This window comes from Hirundo rustica, chromosome 7 (assembly GCF_015227805.2).
Source record: "Hirundo rustica isolate bHirRus1 chromosome 7, bHirRus1.pri.v3, whole genome shotgun sequence".
Taxonomy (NCBI): domain Eukaryota; kingdom Metazoa; phylum Chordata; class Aves; order Passeriformes; family Hirundinidae; genus Hirundo; species Hirundo rustica.
Window position 1 is genome coordinate 8822527 of NC_053456.1, and position 17023 is coordinate 8839549.

The window sequence follows — 17023 nt, forward strand, 5'->3', positions numbered from 1 at the left end:
TGCAATCTGCAAATTTATCAGACAGGTCTTCTGCTTGATGAGTGCTGGCAGTAACGATGGCATTGACCAGAGCAGAGCACAGGACACCCCTTGGCACTGTCCCACACAACACTGCTCCTCCTGGCAATCCATAACTGGTCTCCTGGTGCAATACCCAGCAGGCTTTGAATTCACTGTATTAAAACCAAATCACATGATCAATATTTAGAATATTTCCACAGTTGTTTTGAATGTGATTTGCTACAGCTGCAGATAGTTTTCCTATTTGTGAGGAATAAAAGAGAGAAAGGAAGAAGACAGATTCACATCTGTTAAATCCACGGTTTTTTCTGCATTACCTGATGCCAGCTCTGATGCCTGCCTAAGGAATTGCTACCCACAGTGAAGCCTGCAGGGAAACACATGGGAAATCACCAGGCCACTCTGCCCCTAGAGGACTTGCCCCTGTATTTGTGCCTTGTAGAAAGGTCTGAGGACAGAAATGGACCTCATTTTGCAGACAGAGGCAATTGCTCAATCCTACCCCAAAATCATTTTACTCCTCTCACTTCACTCCCTCCCACCACCAGTTTGTAAGAGTGAAGACAATTTTTAAAAGTCATCTCTGCCATTGTCCACAGTTCCATTAGACAGCACAATTAATGGATTTTTTTTTAGGCCAGAGGGGACTGTTACATTCACCTCGTTTGACCTTCTTAAGCAATTCGGGCTCCCGTATTTCACTTGGAGATTTCCAGAAGTGAACCAAGTGATAAACACATACAGATACCTCAAAAAAATCCCTGCCTACCTGACAAGTTTGCTTTTCTACTGCTTGGAGTAAGTAGTTTGAGAAATCTAGTACGAAGAGCAAGCTCCATTTTTCAATTTAAAGTCTGCTGAAGTACAGAGGTTTCCGGTGGCTACGAGCTGGCAGAAATTGATTCCCCAAGCATCTTTCTTACACGAAACAAACTGCTTCCCATTTAAGACCCATCTAGAAAGCAAAGCTTGGCAGTCCTATTAGTCCACTAATAGAAAAGAAAAAGCAAAAGGACAGCTTGTGGTTAGGTGGGTAGTTAGTTCCCTAACTCAGAAGAAAATCAGCTTGGACAAGCTATCAAGAATTCTGCTTTATCGTTGTGCCTGAAATCAAACGTCGTATCTTTGAAATCAGAGATAGCATCCTGTATATTGTTCATCTTCCATTCTCTAAAGCTGTCATACAGCCTCTGCATACATGGGGATCAAATGCATCCACAATTGCTTCAGTTTTACCCTCACTGCCTCCCTTTTTTTTTTTTTTTTTTGCCTTTGGAAGGATGGCAGTGGGAAGAGAAAGAGCAAGTCAGAATTGCAGTTATCAGAAAATACCAACCACAAATTAATTCAACAGCTGTGTATTTGATTTGTGCTGTTCTGAACTAAAAGCACATCCACACCATGCTCTGCTCCAGAGGCTGCACATATCAATACAGAGGTTTATTGATTATGCCAAGACCAAATCAAATAATTTCCTGAGAACTGAAAACAACAACAAAGAAGATCATCACCACAAAACCGCAGCCCAGGATTAAGCTTCACCTGGCTCCTGCTTCATCAAAGCCCCACAGCACCTTCCCACCCACTTCAATGGGGATCAGACCAAGCCCATGAAGAACATCTTCTCTACCAACCCCTCTTCTTGAGCCCTTCCACCCAAGAGCAGAGCTGCTGCAGACCTGGGGATGCAAAGGAATCCTAGTGTAAGAAAAAACAGCAACAAAGCTTCATGCAGGCAGACCTCTCTATTAAATATTCTGAGACTAAGAGCTAATCATTCCTTACAATGTCCTGATTTTGCTGCTTTAGGGAAGGATGCCGAAAAACATTGGGGCAGAACTTATTCTGATGCTGCAAAAGGCAGTTCTAGGCAGAGTCACTGCAGGGCTCAGTGGTCAAGGACTCTTGTTCTGCCCTGGGATGCCAAAACAATGTTCCCCTTGAAGAGAGAAAGTGTTCCACCTCTCTGATGCCTTCCTGTCCTGTCTCCCTTCTCATAGCTTTGAACAAACCTGGAGGAAAGATTATTTAGCCTGCCCCATCAGATGCAAATTAAAGCTGAGGCGGCTTTAAAGAACTGCCTTGCATTGATCCAAAAACATATTTCCTTTAAGATCTATTTGCATCAGTTTCAGCCTTTTTTTAGGATCGGGTGGAACGTATTTCCATTCTTTTTTTCCATTGTAATTCTGAAAGCAGTATAAAGCGCAAATAGCCCTTGAGACACAGCGTTTGCTCAGCAGAGACACATTTCTGCGCGGTCTTCCTACCCCCTCCACTGACAGCCAGGCTTTTGGAAGAACCTGGTGAGTTCTGTGACTCACCCGGGCTGTAAGAGTTTAACTGGGATCACAGCAGGATCCTTACTATGCACAGCAGTGCCTTTTGGGCGTTTCACAGGCTGCGCCGTCAATATGTAATAACACTGCATCGTGAATTATGGAGTTGCTGGAATCAATGGGATTTTGCATATTAATTGCAAACACACCCAAAAAGACAAAGGAATTTATTGGCTTAATTAGTGTTTCAGCTCTAATAGTATTCAGGCTTCATTCTCACACAAATTGATAAATAGCAGCAGCGTTACTCCTCAAGGATGCTTTGCCTTTTGAGAGGGGAGGCTGAAGTTTACGATCCAATCTCTCTCAGCTGCAGAGATGCACTCAGCAGGGGCTTGGAGGAGCTGAGCTTCAAGGGTATTTGACACCTCTCTTTCGGCAAAAGGAGCTGCCCCGCCCTCTCGGGGTGTTTTTTCTGAAAAGCATTTATACAGTGACACTTACCGGGCAGGACAGAAAAATGGACCTGAACCACTTACACCTCTAGGGTACGAAAACTGAGATTTATCTTACATCCCTAAACACTACTTAACAAGTTTCCACACTGGCAATGCGAGGGAAGATATATGTAATGTACTTAAGCACTGATTCTGACTCCAGTGTGAAAAAAACAAAGTGTGAAAAGAATCAGATGAGTGTACCTGGAAGCAAACTTTGGCCCTTGGGCTCCCAGCTCCCAAGCAGCGCAGCTCCGTGAAAAATAAGGCGCTAGAAGAACGGGGAGCAAATGTCAAGAATTCAACTGTATACCAAAACAAAACAGAGAGATCCACCTGGATGTGATCTCCATCACCCCCAGCATTCACGTGCTGCAGCACAGCACGACTGACACAAAGCTTCAGGAACAGCACGACAATAATGAGGGAAGAGCAAGGCACCACCTGAAAAGCAGCCTCCTCCCCAAGGACTTAAAACATCTTCTGCATTATCATAGCACCGAAATTGCACCTTAGAGCTAAGATCCGACAAAGAATCATTGTTCATAAAGCCTGCACTCACATCTTCAAACAAGTTACTCTCCTGGGCATTCCTCCCCCCCATCCTCAGCAGCAGATCTCTCCTCCTTGGGATGGGGACCACAACACAACACTTAAGTGATAAGCGATTTGTTGACAAAGAGAAATGTCTCCAAGAAAGCATTTCAGCTGCATTCAGGACTGGGGTTGGATACATTTTTTGTTTGTTTTTCCAGACATGATCTGACAGCTGCGAGCAAAACGAAGAGCCAGGATCATGTGAATGTGCCCTCGCTGGGAGGAGCGCGGTCAAGGGCTGCAGGCAAGGCATGCTCTCCGTGTCACCGTGCTCACAGAGCACTGGAGGAAATAATCCTGCATTAATAGGGCAGCAGATCACAGAGATCAAGCAAGCCTTTTCTGTTTCTACCCTAGTTCGTGCCAAAAAAAAAAACCAAAATGGGAGCAAATGCACAGAGAGATGGATATTCCATCAGCCCCGTGAAGGAAATCTACTCCCATTTATCAGGATATAGAGAGAGAGCTGTGCCACACAGCTGAATGGTTAATTCAGGTTTTTGTATAATTGAAAGGACCCAAATTGTGGTCATTTGTGGCATTTTCTGCACGGAAACAGGATCATCACTCAGCTCCCTCTGAATTACCTCCCTGCAAAACCTTGAGAGATCCTGCTGAGCACTCTGCAGCAGGGGCCAGGACACAACAGCGGCTTGGCACCCTTCAAATTTTCACCTGAAACCACCAGCTCTCAAGGCTTCAGCCTGAAATGCAGGGGGAAAGAAGGGGAATTCCAATGTGTGTTCGAGCCTAGAACACCAAGTCCTACCCCAGCCTCAGCCCGTCACCTACCCAGCAGCAAATGCCCATTCCCCTGGCTGAGCCAGGGAACAAGCCTTGCCCTTTACTGGCCTCTTTGTAACTTACCTTTGAGGCAGTTAACAAACCGGTCCTAAAGAGAGAGGGATCAGGAGCTCAACCCCTTTAGTCTTTAATGTCCCTGTAATGCCCCCACAACCTCCTAAAACAAAGCTCGTTCAAGTGGGCTCAAGAAATAGTGAAGAATCTCCCCCTCTGCTGCTGTGGCAGCTGCTCTGTGAACAAGGCACTCACCTCTGAACTGGCACAGGCTTGGTCTAGAGAAATGGGTCCCCATTCGCCTGTTACCTGCAGTTTATAAACAAGCTGAACCTCTTTCTGCCATTAAATGTGAAACCAGCTGAGAGCAGGTTCTCACCCAAAACTGACAGGGTGTGCACACGGTAACAATTTACCTCTCTTGACTGTAATTAATCTTCCAAGTCTCTGCATCATGTAGGCTTTCACAGTAAAAAGAACCAAACTTCTTGCAGTCTCAAAGTCAGTGAAGATTCAGTTAGTCTTTATTTTATTCTGACAGGCTTCTTTATCCCAGAGACAATACTAAGACACATGATTTTACCAGGATTTTTTTTCCCAGAGTTCAGTCCAATCACAAAAGGAAAAAAAAAAAAAAAAAATAGCATGTTACAAAAAAAAAGTATTTAACACAGATTTTAAATAGATTTATATACCATTTTGCCCCTATTGTCACAAACTCCTTAATATAATTAATCTGTGGCATAAACAGAAAAAGAACACATGAGCATCCACCAAAACCCATCCTCCATACTTTTTGAGTGCACAAATTAAATCTGTCCAGGCACTGTGAGCCACTGAAGGAGACAAGCAAAGAGATAAACAAGCATTAAATCACCAAGAAAAATGCCCAGAGTGAGTTGCAAAAGCAGCAAGATGAAGACCAATGCGTGGTTCAACACACGTGTGTAAAGACACGAGGCACAAAAACCAACACCTTGCTTTTCTTACAGCAAAAGGGAAAGAGGAGAACCGAACAGGGGACTGCTCTTGCTGCTGCAAGGCAGGGAGCCCCTGCCCCAGGCCCTGCTCCACAAGGGAATGAGCTTCAAGGAGGAAATCTGCAAGCTGAGATCCTGGAATACGCAGAGACTTGGCACAGGACACCCGACACCAGCTGCTCTCACAGCACGGGTTCCTCAACTCTGTACCCTGGCTGGAGAAAACTCAGCACCAGCAGCTCGCACTTCACCTTAGACAAAACAGGATTTCCCCATCCATCTCTACCTAGAGACTTGCCAGGAGTTTCCCGAACCAATGAAGATCAAGACAGGAGAAAACGAGTGGCCAGCCACAAATCCACTCGCTTGCGGTAGAGCGGAGTAACCTGAACACCTTCCTCGGAACAACCACAGACCAGGGGTGGCTAGCAGTCCCCCAGGGCTCTCAGCAGCATCCCCATTTCCCCTTTCACGGTTTGTGTGCTTCAACATCTCCCTGCTCACCTCTCCTCCAGGGATCCCTTCCACAGCCAGTATTGACCAGGCACAGGGCAAGGGTCGAGGTGAACACCGGTAGCACAAAGATCAGGGATTTCCTGGTGCAGTATCTAAGTTACTTTGACAGCATGATCACCTGTCTTTTTTTGGTGGGCTTTTTTTTTTTTTAATCTTAAGTTTTGTATTATGATTTTAACTTAAGCACGTGGCTGGGTGAAGAAATAGAGAGCACCTTTTTTCTAAAACTCCAATCTTCCACTCCTTTCTGGGGGCTTTCCCTATTCACACCACACCTGATCATGTCCCAATTCTTAAAAGCATTTGCTTAATTCATCGAGCAAATAACACCTCTGAGGGGCCAGCCCCCTAGAGCAGACACTGACCAGTGTTTGGGATGCAGTATCATCTGGGAAAGCCAGTCCCACAGAAAGCTGAAGCCAGCCCCTCGAGTACGCTTTAATTCTCCTCTGCCCATCCAAACCAGGGCATCCCCCTTACAGACAACCCCTTCTCTCTGTGACATGAAATGTGCAGAGCCTGCAGACCATTCCCAAGGGCAGGAAGACTCGCTTGAAGCCCAGAGGGTTACAAGGTCACCTCAGGCTGTCTGCTGGACTGTGTGTGACCCTGCTCTCACCCACAGCCTCTGGCAGCACAGGGACCACCGCCCCCATCCGCAGCGCTGCCTCTGCTTTTCTGGGTAACTGCACCACTGAGCACTGGAGTTTTTTATCTCCCAGTTGCTTTTCCCTCCCTGCGTTACTTCAGAAACAACCCACACACTGAGCTACCACCAAGATGACTGGGACAGAGGAGCCTGTCCAAGCATCACCGCCACAGATGCTGGGTGAGAGCCATCAACCCCCCACAGAGGCAATCTCAGAAGACCCTGCAATGAGGAGAGGAAACAAAAAAGCCTGTGAGCAGCTGAGAGAGACGTTCATTCTATCGATTGTGTAAACTGTCAGTGGAGTGGCAATGAGCAATTTTTTTTTTTTTTTCCTATCCTGGGGAATAATCCAGCCTGATAATTAGTACATAAGAGATAAGTGGAAAATGAGACATCTAGCGAGGGTGGTTCAAGCCTCCTCATGACATTGATAATGTGCAGATACATAGATCACTGTCGGGGCAAACTGCCACTGTGAGCCTGTGTCTTCCCATTGCCTCATCAATCCATCATCCGCTTAGCTACTGACACCTTGGCAGGCACACACCACCAGCCCTGCATTTGAATTGAGAGGAGCAGGCTCCACCAGGGAATACAGATTTAAAAATCTAAGATTCAAATTTGTTTAAGTATTGTGAACAGCAATTCCCTTGCAAGGCATCTTCATTGCCCTTTTGCCAAGGGGGAACAGTTGGGTCTTTGTTAGAAGTACAAATTGCTTCTTAATGCAAAGGATAAAGCAGAGCCCAGGCACCTCCTTAGAATTCCTCCTGGCTCCTGCTAATGCTGCTGCATGTCAATTTTAATTTTTTGAAATTTAAACCAAGGGCTTTGCGTCTAAGCTCCATTTCACTGAAGGAGGAGGGAGGAATAGTCAGAAAGGATTAGGGATCCGGTGGGAATTGGGGATCCATAGCAATTATACTTCATTTGGATGGTCTCAGACACTGGTTTTAATCATATTCTAAACAGTACAAATCGACAAGACATAAGAGATTGATAAGTGTCTAACACGTGTGCCTGGTTATGAACTCTGCTTCCCTCAGCAGGGGATGTTTGAGGACAGGATGGAAGATTGCTTTCTCCCTTTGACCCCCCTCTTCCAGCCAACGAGAAGACAACACCCACTGAGGACTAGGTAGGAGACAGGAGTGACTATAAGAACTTGGTCATCATGGGGCTGCCCCAAAGTGGGGCTGGAACAAGTCCATGTGATTGTGGCTCCCTTTCCTCCCACAACATCAGGGCAGGGACAAAGCTCCAGCCTTGGCAGAGCTGTCTCAGACCAGCCCCTGTCTCCCTTATCTGTGAAACTGCACTAACACTGCGAAGGGCAGAGAGCTGATAGGGAGGTAAGACCTTCAGGAGGGAAAAATGAAATGACAAGACAGTAAAATGAAAGTGCTTTTGTAAATCAATTTAGCTCTTTTAGCTTCAGCAGAGCAATCCCAATTTACCCAAGCTGAGGAGGTTACCTACTGGGGTGATGATGAAAAATGCACCTCCTCCACCAAAGGCTCAGAACCACGTGCACTACTGACACACCTTTGCATTTTGAAAAAAGACCAAGGGTGGCTGAGATTTACAGAGGACCATCAGAAGAAAACCCTTCTAAATGGTCTGAATCCATCAGTCCTGAGAGGGCTTTCTCCCCCAGCCTGTCTCAGGCACTGTGCAGACCCACCTCCAGGCAGGTGTGGTTTCCAGCCCATACACACGCTGCAAGGGTTTAAACAAACTCTCTCCCCTGCTGCCTTCTTAACATTTGTCAAGCATGTTACAGAAACATGGCTTTCCATAATCACTGATTAAACTGCTTTTTCTGTACTTCACTAACCTCTGGATCAGGTTTTAACCTAGTAAATCCATTTAGTCGATTCACTACACACCCCCACTTTCACCCCTTGATAACTGTGTGCCTTCTTTTCACAAAACTGTGTAAAGGTGAAGCTTTTTTCTTCTCTCTCTCTGCTTCTTCCCAGCCCCCTTGATCCATATTCAAGACCTAGGTAAGGAACCCCATTCTAATTTTAAATATTACTATAAACCTAAGGGACTGAAGTGACCCCCTCCTTTACTTCCCACCCTCCTGTGGCACCACCACAGTGCTCCTTTGTAGCACTGGAAGAGACAGAAAGCAAGAAGGCGTTGTCTAAAAACATAATTTAATGTGGTATTTGGGTGACTGTGGTCAGTGACCAAATTCTTTTGCAGACAGAAACAGGTTTGACGTTAATGACACCATCATTCACACGAGCATTGCATTGCACAGAAAGAAAAGTTTACACTTGACCCCATACAAAGCAGCAGAGGAAGAAAACAGTTATGATCCAGTCCCACTTCATGAATAGTCGATCTGAAAATTCATCATTGTCATTAATACTTATTGATGAAAAAATGTGACCTGTTCAAATTCCGTGTGTGACACAGTCCAAACTCTGGGCTCTTTTTAACCTTCCTGGAACCACCTGAGAATTTCAAGCTGCCAAGTTCCTCGTGTGACACACTAAACATTCAGGCAGACAAAGGGAGAGTGGGGGGGTCGGAAGAAATGGGAGAGAGTAAGGAAGGGGTTCACTTTGTTTCATTTCTATTTCGTTTCCGCAAGGGTGAAAATAAAAACGTACAAACCGATAATGAAGCTAAAGTGACCCGCTGAGACAGTGGACACCAGCAGGAAGAGCAGCACGATGGGGTATGGAACTGCCAAACAGCCCCACGTGCATCAGTGGCGGGGCCAGTTGTGTCGTGTCACTCGTGTGTTAATCGGGGTATAAAAGAAAGCCAGAGAAAGTGCTGTACTTATTGTTGTTGCCTCCGTGTGCTTTGCCTCCATCCAGCTTGACATACACTTCGTCGCCGGAGTCCAGGTGCAGCACCACGCTGTTGCTGGCATAGTCGTAGTTCTGGTCTGCGTCTTGGGCGATGGCACTGGCCCGCACCTGCCAACACAGCCGCTGGGCACATCAGCCCCCCTGCCCCTCTTGCCCAGCATCTCTATTAGCCCCCCGAGTCACTATTCCGCAGCACCCCCCCCCATCAGTTCTCCACGTACCCCTTTTCCGGCCCCTCCATCAGTCTCCCCAGCCCCTCTTTCCCAACCCCTCCACCACCCCGTGTCCTCCCTCCCGCCCCTTTCCTCGCTTCTCCATCTCCCCCGTCCCGCAGGAAAGTTTGCAAGCCGGGAGTTCGGAGTTCGTCGCGGCTCTAGAGGCGCACCCCCGCCCCGACGGCGCGCAGGATGCTCCCGCTGGCTCTTTTCGCGGGAGCGGCGGCGGCCGGCGGCGGGCCCGCGGGACGGGGACGGTGCGACGGGGACCACCGGGGGACCCCGGGCGGGGAGGACGCGCGGGGCAGCGGCGGAACCCACCTGGCCGTTCTTGCAGAGGTCGGCCCACATGCTGGTGCCGTCGCCGCCGCGCATGAGGATGTGGTAGGTGAAGAAGTAGATGCCGCGCACCTGGCAGGTGAACTTGCCGCTGGCCGGGTCGTAGTGGTTGCCCAGGTTGGTCACCACGTCGTCGAACTTGAGGACCTCATAGCCCTCGTGGGGGCTCTTGAGCCCCACGTAGAAGGCGATGCGCGGCCCGCTGAAGGCGGCGCTCAGCCCGCCCGCCGCCTCGCCGCCCGCCGCCGCCCCGCCGCCGCTCCCGCCGCCGCCCGCGCCCGCCAGCGCCAGCCCGGGCAGCCCCGGCTTCCCCGCGTCGCCCCGCTCCCCGGGCGGGCCCCGCGGACCGGGCGGACCCGGCTCCCCGGGCGGCCCGCGGGGGCCCGGCTTGCCCGGCCGGCCCGGCTCCCCCTTGGGTCCCTGGACGAAGGGCGGCGGGGGGTTGGCGCCCAGGTCCTGCAGGGCCTCCACGGCGGCGGTGCTGCCGGGGCCGGGCGGCCGCCCGCCGCTGTACGGGTCGCAGATCATGCGGCAGGTGCCCATCATCTCGTAGTGGGCGCCGGTGTCGGCGGGCGCTTGCAGCAGCAGCAGGGGCACGGCGACCAGCAGCGCGACGGCCATGGCCAGGGCGAGCCCGGCGGCGGCCAGCAGCCGCCTCCTCCGCTGCCAGAGCCGGGCGGCGGCGGCGAGCAGGTCCTCCTTGCCGTGCGAGGCAATGGTGGCGCGGGGGGCCGGCCGCTCCCTGCGGGGGACGGCAAGAAGAGGCGGTGAGACCCCGCCGCCGGCGCCTCCCCGCCCGGCCCCCGCCTCAGCCCGCCCGCCGGCCGGCCGGGAGCCCCGCCATGCCGAGAGCCGCCCCGCTCCGCTCCGCTCCGAGGGGACGCGGCGCCCCGTCCGCCCGGCGGGGCTGGGCGGGCGCGGGGGGCGTCGCCTCGGCGGGCGGGCGCCCGGCTCTACCCCTCGGTCCCGCGTGGGGGGACGGGCTCGCCCGCCCCCGTCGCCGCCCCGACGTGGGGGGCGCGGGCAGGGCGGACCCACCTGCGAGGGCCCGGGGCGGAGCCGCCTGGGGGGCTCCGGGGCGCCGCCGTCGTTGCGGTCCGCGGGGCGCCCGTCCGCCACCGCCCGCCCGCCGGCCAAGCCGAGCGCCGGTGGCGGCGCGGCCCCCCGGGCGGGGCGGGCGGAGAGGAGGGGAGGGGAGAGGCGGAGGGGCGTCCCGCACGTCCCCGGGCACTCCGGCTGCGGGGGGCGAACCGCGCCCGCCCCGCCGTCACCGGCGGAATCGCTGCGGGCGCCGCCCAGACTGCGCCCCGCTCACACCGGGACGGTCGGGGGGACGCGTGGCATCGTCCCGTTCGCCTGCCGCCTGAACTGCTCGCTCCCTGCATCTCTCCATCCCTTCGTCCCTCCATCCCTCTGCCCGCAGCGGGACGGCCCCTGCGCGATGCCCGGACGGCGGCCGGTCCCGCCGGGGTGAGGTCCCGACGCGCACAGCTTTCTGAGAGAGGGGCCCGGGGAAAGCTCCGGCCGGGCTGCGGGTCACCTCGGAGCGTTCCCCGTGGCTTCCTCAGGCTCCCCGCGTCCTGCCTCGGCGGCCCAAAGACGAGCGGGACAACATCGCGGCTCCATCTTGCTCCTCAGCGCATCCGAGTGTAACCACAAATCCGCCACACCCGTCCCGGTTTTCCAAAGGCAGGCTGGGCTCGCCGAGTGAAAGGGGAGCCCTAGGAAAAAACGCCTTTAGCAGAGTTCAGGTTAGGTTACAGCACGGTATTCTGTAGTTTTCCCGCGTAATGACGGGTCCAAATCAAGTGGGTTTTCCCCCGAGAAAACTGTGATTAATTGCCTGTGGTTTTCCGAGTAAACGGCGGTAGCACAGCGGGAGCTCCGGCATCGTAAACTGCCTGCGGAGATCTCCCCTGGAGAGAAAGTTTGGGATCCTACCCACGTGTCTCCGAGCGGCGGGTTAAGCACCCGTCCTGAAATGAAAGAAAAGAGAGATGCAGGGATTACACGGATTGCCTCAGGGCAACATTCCGGTGTCCCACGCTCCCTCGGTGCGTAAGAAGGGTGAATTCCCCGCGGGCTCGCCGGAGCTGAAGGCAGTCTGCTCGGTCTTAAAGCAGGCACAGGCGCAGGTCGAAGGAGCGAGGCGCCCAGTCTGATCCAACGCCTGCTGAAGCTGATGGCCTGGAGGCATCAGATGCAAATAGGGACCTACAGGCTTCTTCCAAGAACTGTGGAAATGCCCTCAAAGTACTTGGGACTCTTCTGACAGTTGTTTTTTTCTTAAAATTTAAACAGGGAACATCAAGGTTTTTCTGTCTAGAGTGCAGCACTTCAGGACCAGATCTCATCTCAGTTACATCCCTGCGTGCATCCAGATTTTTTCTTGGAGTTATTCGGGCTTTGCTCTGCTGTTGCTGAGATCAGGCTTCAACCCTGTCCTTTCGAGTGTCTCTGATTATTTTCACCCACATCTATATACTTGAAGCTGGAAGGGAAATTAATTTTGTAAATGAAAACATTTCCCCGAGAATCGTGTGGATAGTCACATTAAAGTAACTATGTCTATTTCTTTGCACAATGGAGCTAAATGTTTTAAGAGACGAGATTGTCAGGAAGACGTAAATCCTTTTCTTCTCCTCTGAATTATGAGTTGCATCCCACAGTTATTTTAAGCCCCTACACGTGTCTAAAGCCTTGTAAAATGATTTCTAATAGTTGTTTCTGTTCCAGCTTTAGTATAATTTTCCATATATTAACTGTGCTAAATACAAATAAATTCACAAATAAATTACACTGCTTTGCTTCTCATCCCTACTTAAGCTTCTGTTAATTTCCCTTTTGTTCTGGTATTTGTCACTCGCTCTGTTCTTCCCGTGTCTGTGAATCCTTGCTATTCCCCCAGAGCTCTGCAAACCCCCATAAAGTGGCTTTTTAATCTCCTGTTTTCCAAAGGCAGCAGCCACGCCGTAACTTTTCTAAACCTTTTTCGAAATAATTAAGTTCTTGCATCATTTGGACTCTGCTGCAACGTCCCAATTTGCAGCACCTCACTTCTCTAATGAGGTAACCAGTACTGGGAACTATATTCCAAACAGAGGCTCACCCACCCCTTCTGCAAAACCAGAATAATTTTATATGGTGAGGTCTGCTATTCCCGTAGATCAACAAGGACAGGTGAAGAAGAAGAAATATATTCTAACTTTCTGCAGGACAAAATCGGCATTCTTCTTAATAAGGAGCATTGAGCATTTGAACAAGTAGGAAGAAAAGATTACAGAGATATCAGCAGTTAGATTAGGTGTCAAATTCTAGCAATTTTGTTTCGGAATAATTCAATTATTCCTCTGTGATGTGGTGACATGGACTGATCACCTAGTTAATCCCCCATCAGATTGCTTTAAGGTAAACACAGTGTGACTTTAATGTATAATTCCAGTAGGATCTATATTCCTGGAGACCTGGAGTTATCGCCTGACTGATGCAATGCATCTTGTGCCCCGAGGCGTACAGCCTGTGATCCTTGAGGCACCTGGTACCATTTACTGAACCTACACCAGTAATTTGGAATATAATCACAAAAAGGTACATGCCAACACTTGGGTTACAATTTTGATACAGGCTGCTACTACACTGCTGGGAAGCTGGGATGCACCGCAGCAGCACCAGCGGCAGGGAACTACCGAATCAGCTAATGAGGCGCTGCCAGCCCTGCAGGGAGGCACCTTTCCTCAGTCGAGGTGACAAGTACCAAAGCCCCTCTTAGAGTTCTCTTCCAAAAGTCACTCAGGCTGGTGCTCCACTGCTGGCTGCTGGGGGCTGGCAAGGCTCCAGTGGCTCTGGTGTGCCCAAAGAGGGATAAGGCACCCACAGGACATCCCTGGTTAAACACAAAGGCTGTCTGGACCCCAGCATCAGATGTTGGCTGAGCAGGAGCTTTGGTGATTGCTGTTGTTGGTCAAAGCAATGGTTAAGCGCCCAAAAGCTTGTATGGATCTAACTTGAGACTTCTTTTTCAGACGTGGTGTAAGGGCATGAGAACCTGACCAGGGAAGCACTTGACAGTTCAGACACAGTTCCCAAATTTGGACAGGCAAAGAACCCAGACACTTTGCACTGAATCTCCAAAATTCCAGGAGCGCAAGAATTTCCATTCCTTAATTTCTGCTTCAAGGGACAGCCACCCACCCACCTCAGGTTGCTTGTAACCTTCAAGAGGGATTGTGCTCCATCAGATCCACTTCCCACAGTCTTTCCAGAGTGTCTGCTGGATTGGGCCTCAAACAACTACTGCATGCACTTACATACATACAGACAAGGCAGTGGGGAGGACACCAGCCTGGGAGGCTAGATGTTTCCTCCTGTGTTTCACCATTTACCAGATTTGGAACATGTTTTTAAAACTCTTTCCAGTCTTTCAGGAGAGTAGTCTCACACTTCCAGATGTTGGCTGTTGTGAGTTGGATTTTCTTCAGCTTGTTCTCTAGGATCTATTCTGCTATAAAATGCCCCCTCCCAAGAGACAGAAGGAAAACAATCTGATGGCTGAAGGAGCTCAGGGATGAGCTTTCAAACCATGCCTGTCACTGGGGCTGAGCCACCTTTCAGGATACGGGCAGTTTGTCCATCCAGAGGCAAACACTTGACGCTCCTGTGGGCTGCAGCTGGCCATCTGTATTTCTCAGGGAGGTTGTCAGCAGGGTGACAAGGAGGAGATCTGGGTTCAGCTCGATTTGCTGCCTGAGAAATACCAGCCTGTACTCCCTGGGGAGCTACAATAATCTTCCAGAGTGCAAGATACCCAGGGAAGATGAGGAAAGCAGAGGAGAGCACTGTACGCCCTTATGCTGATCCAGTTCTTCTTTGCATAAAAAGAATTAAAGATTCATTGAGCTATAAGAGGAAGATCAAAGGTGAGTATAATTTTTAGTTTAGTGGTGCTCTCACCTACCTGATCTGGAGTTTCAGTCTTCCTGCAGAAGCTGTTTGTGAATTCCAGCCAGAAGGACACGATTCCTGTCCCTGAAAGACCAATCCCAACTGCTGAACTAAAGACTCTGCGGCACTTGCTTTCACCCAGAAGGTTTACTTTTTTTTTTTCACCTCCTCAGCTGCACATCCTTAGCACAGACTGATCTCATGAACTCAAGCATGTGGTTTGTTCCAAATCCAACAGGAGCTGAGCCATCTGTAACCCTGGCAGGATGCAGCAGGATTCAGACCCGCTGAGGAGGTGGAGGTTCCAGGCACAAGTGCAAGGTGACTCTTGTACACTTGAAGTTCTTGGAGGCTGAAGGTGGGTACCTAGGTACCTAGGTGCTCCTAGGATTGGACTGGAGCTGAGAGAGCCTTTTTATTTCAATGCTGGATTTAGATGTTTCTATTCTGCTTTAATTCCTTCTTTTAGCAACTTTTTGGATTTGGCCATTAACTTGAAAATGTAAGAGCCCCATCAGCTCAGATACCCTGTTTAGCAAAGATGTCAAGATCAAAGTAAGTCTATGCCTATAGTTCCCTGGTATTTTCTCTTAATCTCCACCAATCCATGGCTTAAGGACTCCCTAAGCCACGGTAAAATACTTTTAATGAGCTGAAATCAAGATTAATTTGAGTAAGGGCACAGTACCCTTATATCAGTACCCTCATCCATCCCAGTGTGTGGCTTTGTTTTGCTGTCTTTTGTCATAATTGATGGAAGTTATGGATAGTATTACACTCTGATTTTCTGAAGCGCTGCATTCATTGCCTTTATTGCATCACAAGATATTTCTCTTGCCAATAATTGCCAAAATTAACTATCTGGAACTCGGGGTATTCAAAAGCTAGTAAAACATAATACATATAGTCCTTACATTAAAATTTTCACATTTCTTGCTAAAAGCAAATGCAAATCTGTTAATGTTCAGAATGCATATAATATTATTTTCATTTACAACATATAAAATATAATGACGCTGATTTTTTTTTTTTTTTTTTGCTAAATGGAGGGAAAAGTTTAGAAATTGTTAAGTTTATTGTATTGGCAGCCATGATTCTCCACAAATATTGTGTACTTCTTTATGACCTATTCCAGGGTTTCCAACAGGACTTGTCTTAGAAGCACAAAGCTCAATTTACTCCCATTTGATGGACCCTGTGGGTGCATGAGGTCCTGCACAGCAGCAAAAGCAATTTATTCCATAGAACAAGGAGAGGAGCTGGCTCTTATCTGTCTGTAAGGCAGAGTTGCAACAGCTCACAGGCACTGGAGCTGCTGCAGCAATGCATAAATTTGTGTCCACATAACCAGAATCATTGCCCTGTACCAGCACAGTGTCCATCAGGGATCCTGCACCAGGAGCAGCTTGCACACCACCCAAACAGACCCTGCAGCTGCATGGGCTTTGTTGGATGTATCGATCCCTGTGAACTGCTGCTATTTGCATTTTGCCACGTCCTCTTGCTCTACAGGGAAGCTGGCTCTCCCTCAGCTGGACAAATACCTTTGAGTGTTTACAAGAGAGCAGCTTACAAACCCCAGAGCTGCCTTCAGGACACTGCTTGGAGAAATACCAAAAGGTGTGGAGAGGATCAGTGAGAGCCAAACACCTTCACATTCCCAGAACAGCTAATGTTCACCAAACTCAGCAGAAATCAGCCTGTATTTTCTGGAAAAAAAATCAATCAGCGCAACTGACCCTTGCTTCCTACTTTTGTCCCACTGGGACTTTAGCCCTTGCCTTCTCTCCCAGCAGGGTCACACCCCAAAGTTAATGCATCAAAGGTTAGATAAATTCTGTGAGAACAGAACAACCTCAGACAGTGACTAAAGCTGTGCTGAAGATGCCTGGTCCCAGCATATGTGGCTGCTCCTGTGCCTAGGAAATTTTTAGGAACTCTGTTGGGAGCTGATAGCTGGCCCCAGCAGCTGAGGTGGTGGAGGAAACATCAAAGGAGCTCCAAGATGTTTGGGAACTCCCTGCTCCCAGAGCAGGTCTTCAGTCGGATGTAGAGCACGTTTAGAGAGAAAGGAAATTGTCCTGAAGAAAAGGCAGGATATGAGCATCACCACCTGTCAAACATCAGCTTTGAATGATGTCTTGCTTCGAAGCAGTAAATTAAAATGAAGCTTGCCTTTAACCAGCTGAATTTGGGTCACAGCAAGAGCAAGTTCAGCTCTTTCCTAATTCTCTGCTTCTCAGTATGTGTTTGCAAACTGCTTGAGGAGAAACAGGTTGGCCCTAGATTTGTCTCGTTCAATTTGTCTCCTTAGATAACTAATGCTTTTCCAGTGTGACTGCTGCAATAACTCT

General features: G+C 49.6%; 1 protein-coding gene across 1 annotated transcript; it reads right to left on the reverse strand.

Annotated features, from left to right (window-relative positions):
• Nucleotides 1–8488: 8488 nt before the first annotated feature.
• C1QL2 (complement C1q like 2) lies at nt 8489–10349 on the reverse strand. The gene is made up of 2 exons (XM_040069714.2): nt 9711–10349; nt 8489–9282 (listed from the first exon to the last, which is right to left on the reverse strand). The coding sequence occupies exons 1-2, from the start codon at nt 10347–10349 to the stop codon at nt 9103–9105; spliced, it is 819 nt and encodes a 272-aa protein (XP_039925648.1). The 3' UTR covers nt 8489–9102.
• Nucleotides 10350–17023: the final 6674 nt, after the last annotated feature.

What these genes read in the sequence shown, in the direction of transcription:
- C1QL2 (XM_040069714.2), bottom strand. Translation starts at nt 10,349, where the DNA reads ATGGCCGTCGCGCTGCTGGTCGCCGTGCCCCTGCTGCTGCTGCAAGCG. An exon ending in ACCTCTGCAAGAACGGCCAG is followed by an intron (nt 9,283 to 9,710) that starts GTGGGTTCCGCC and finishes CTGTGTTGGCAG; the next exon opens with GTGCGGGCCAGTGCCATCGC.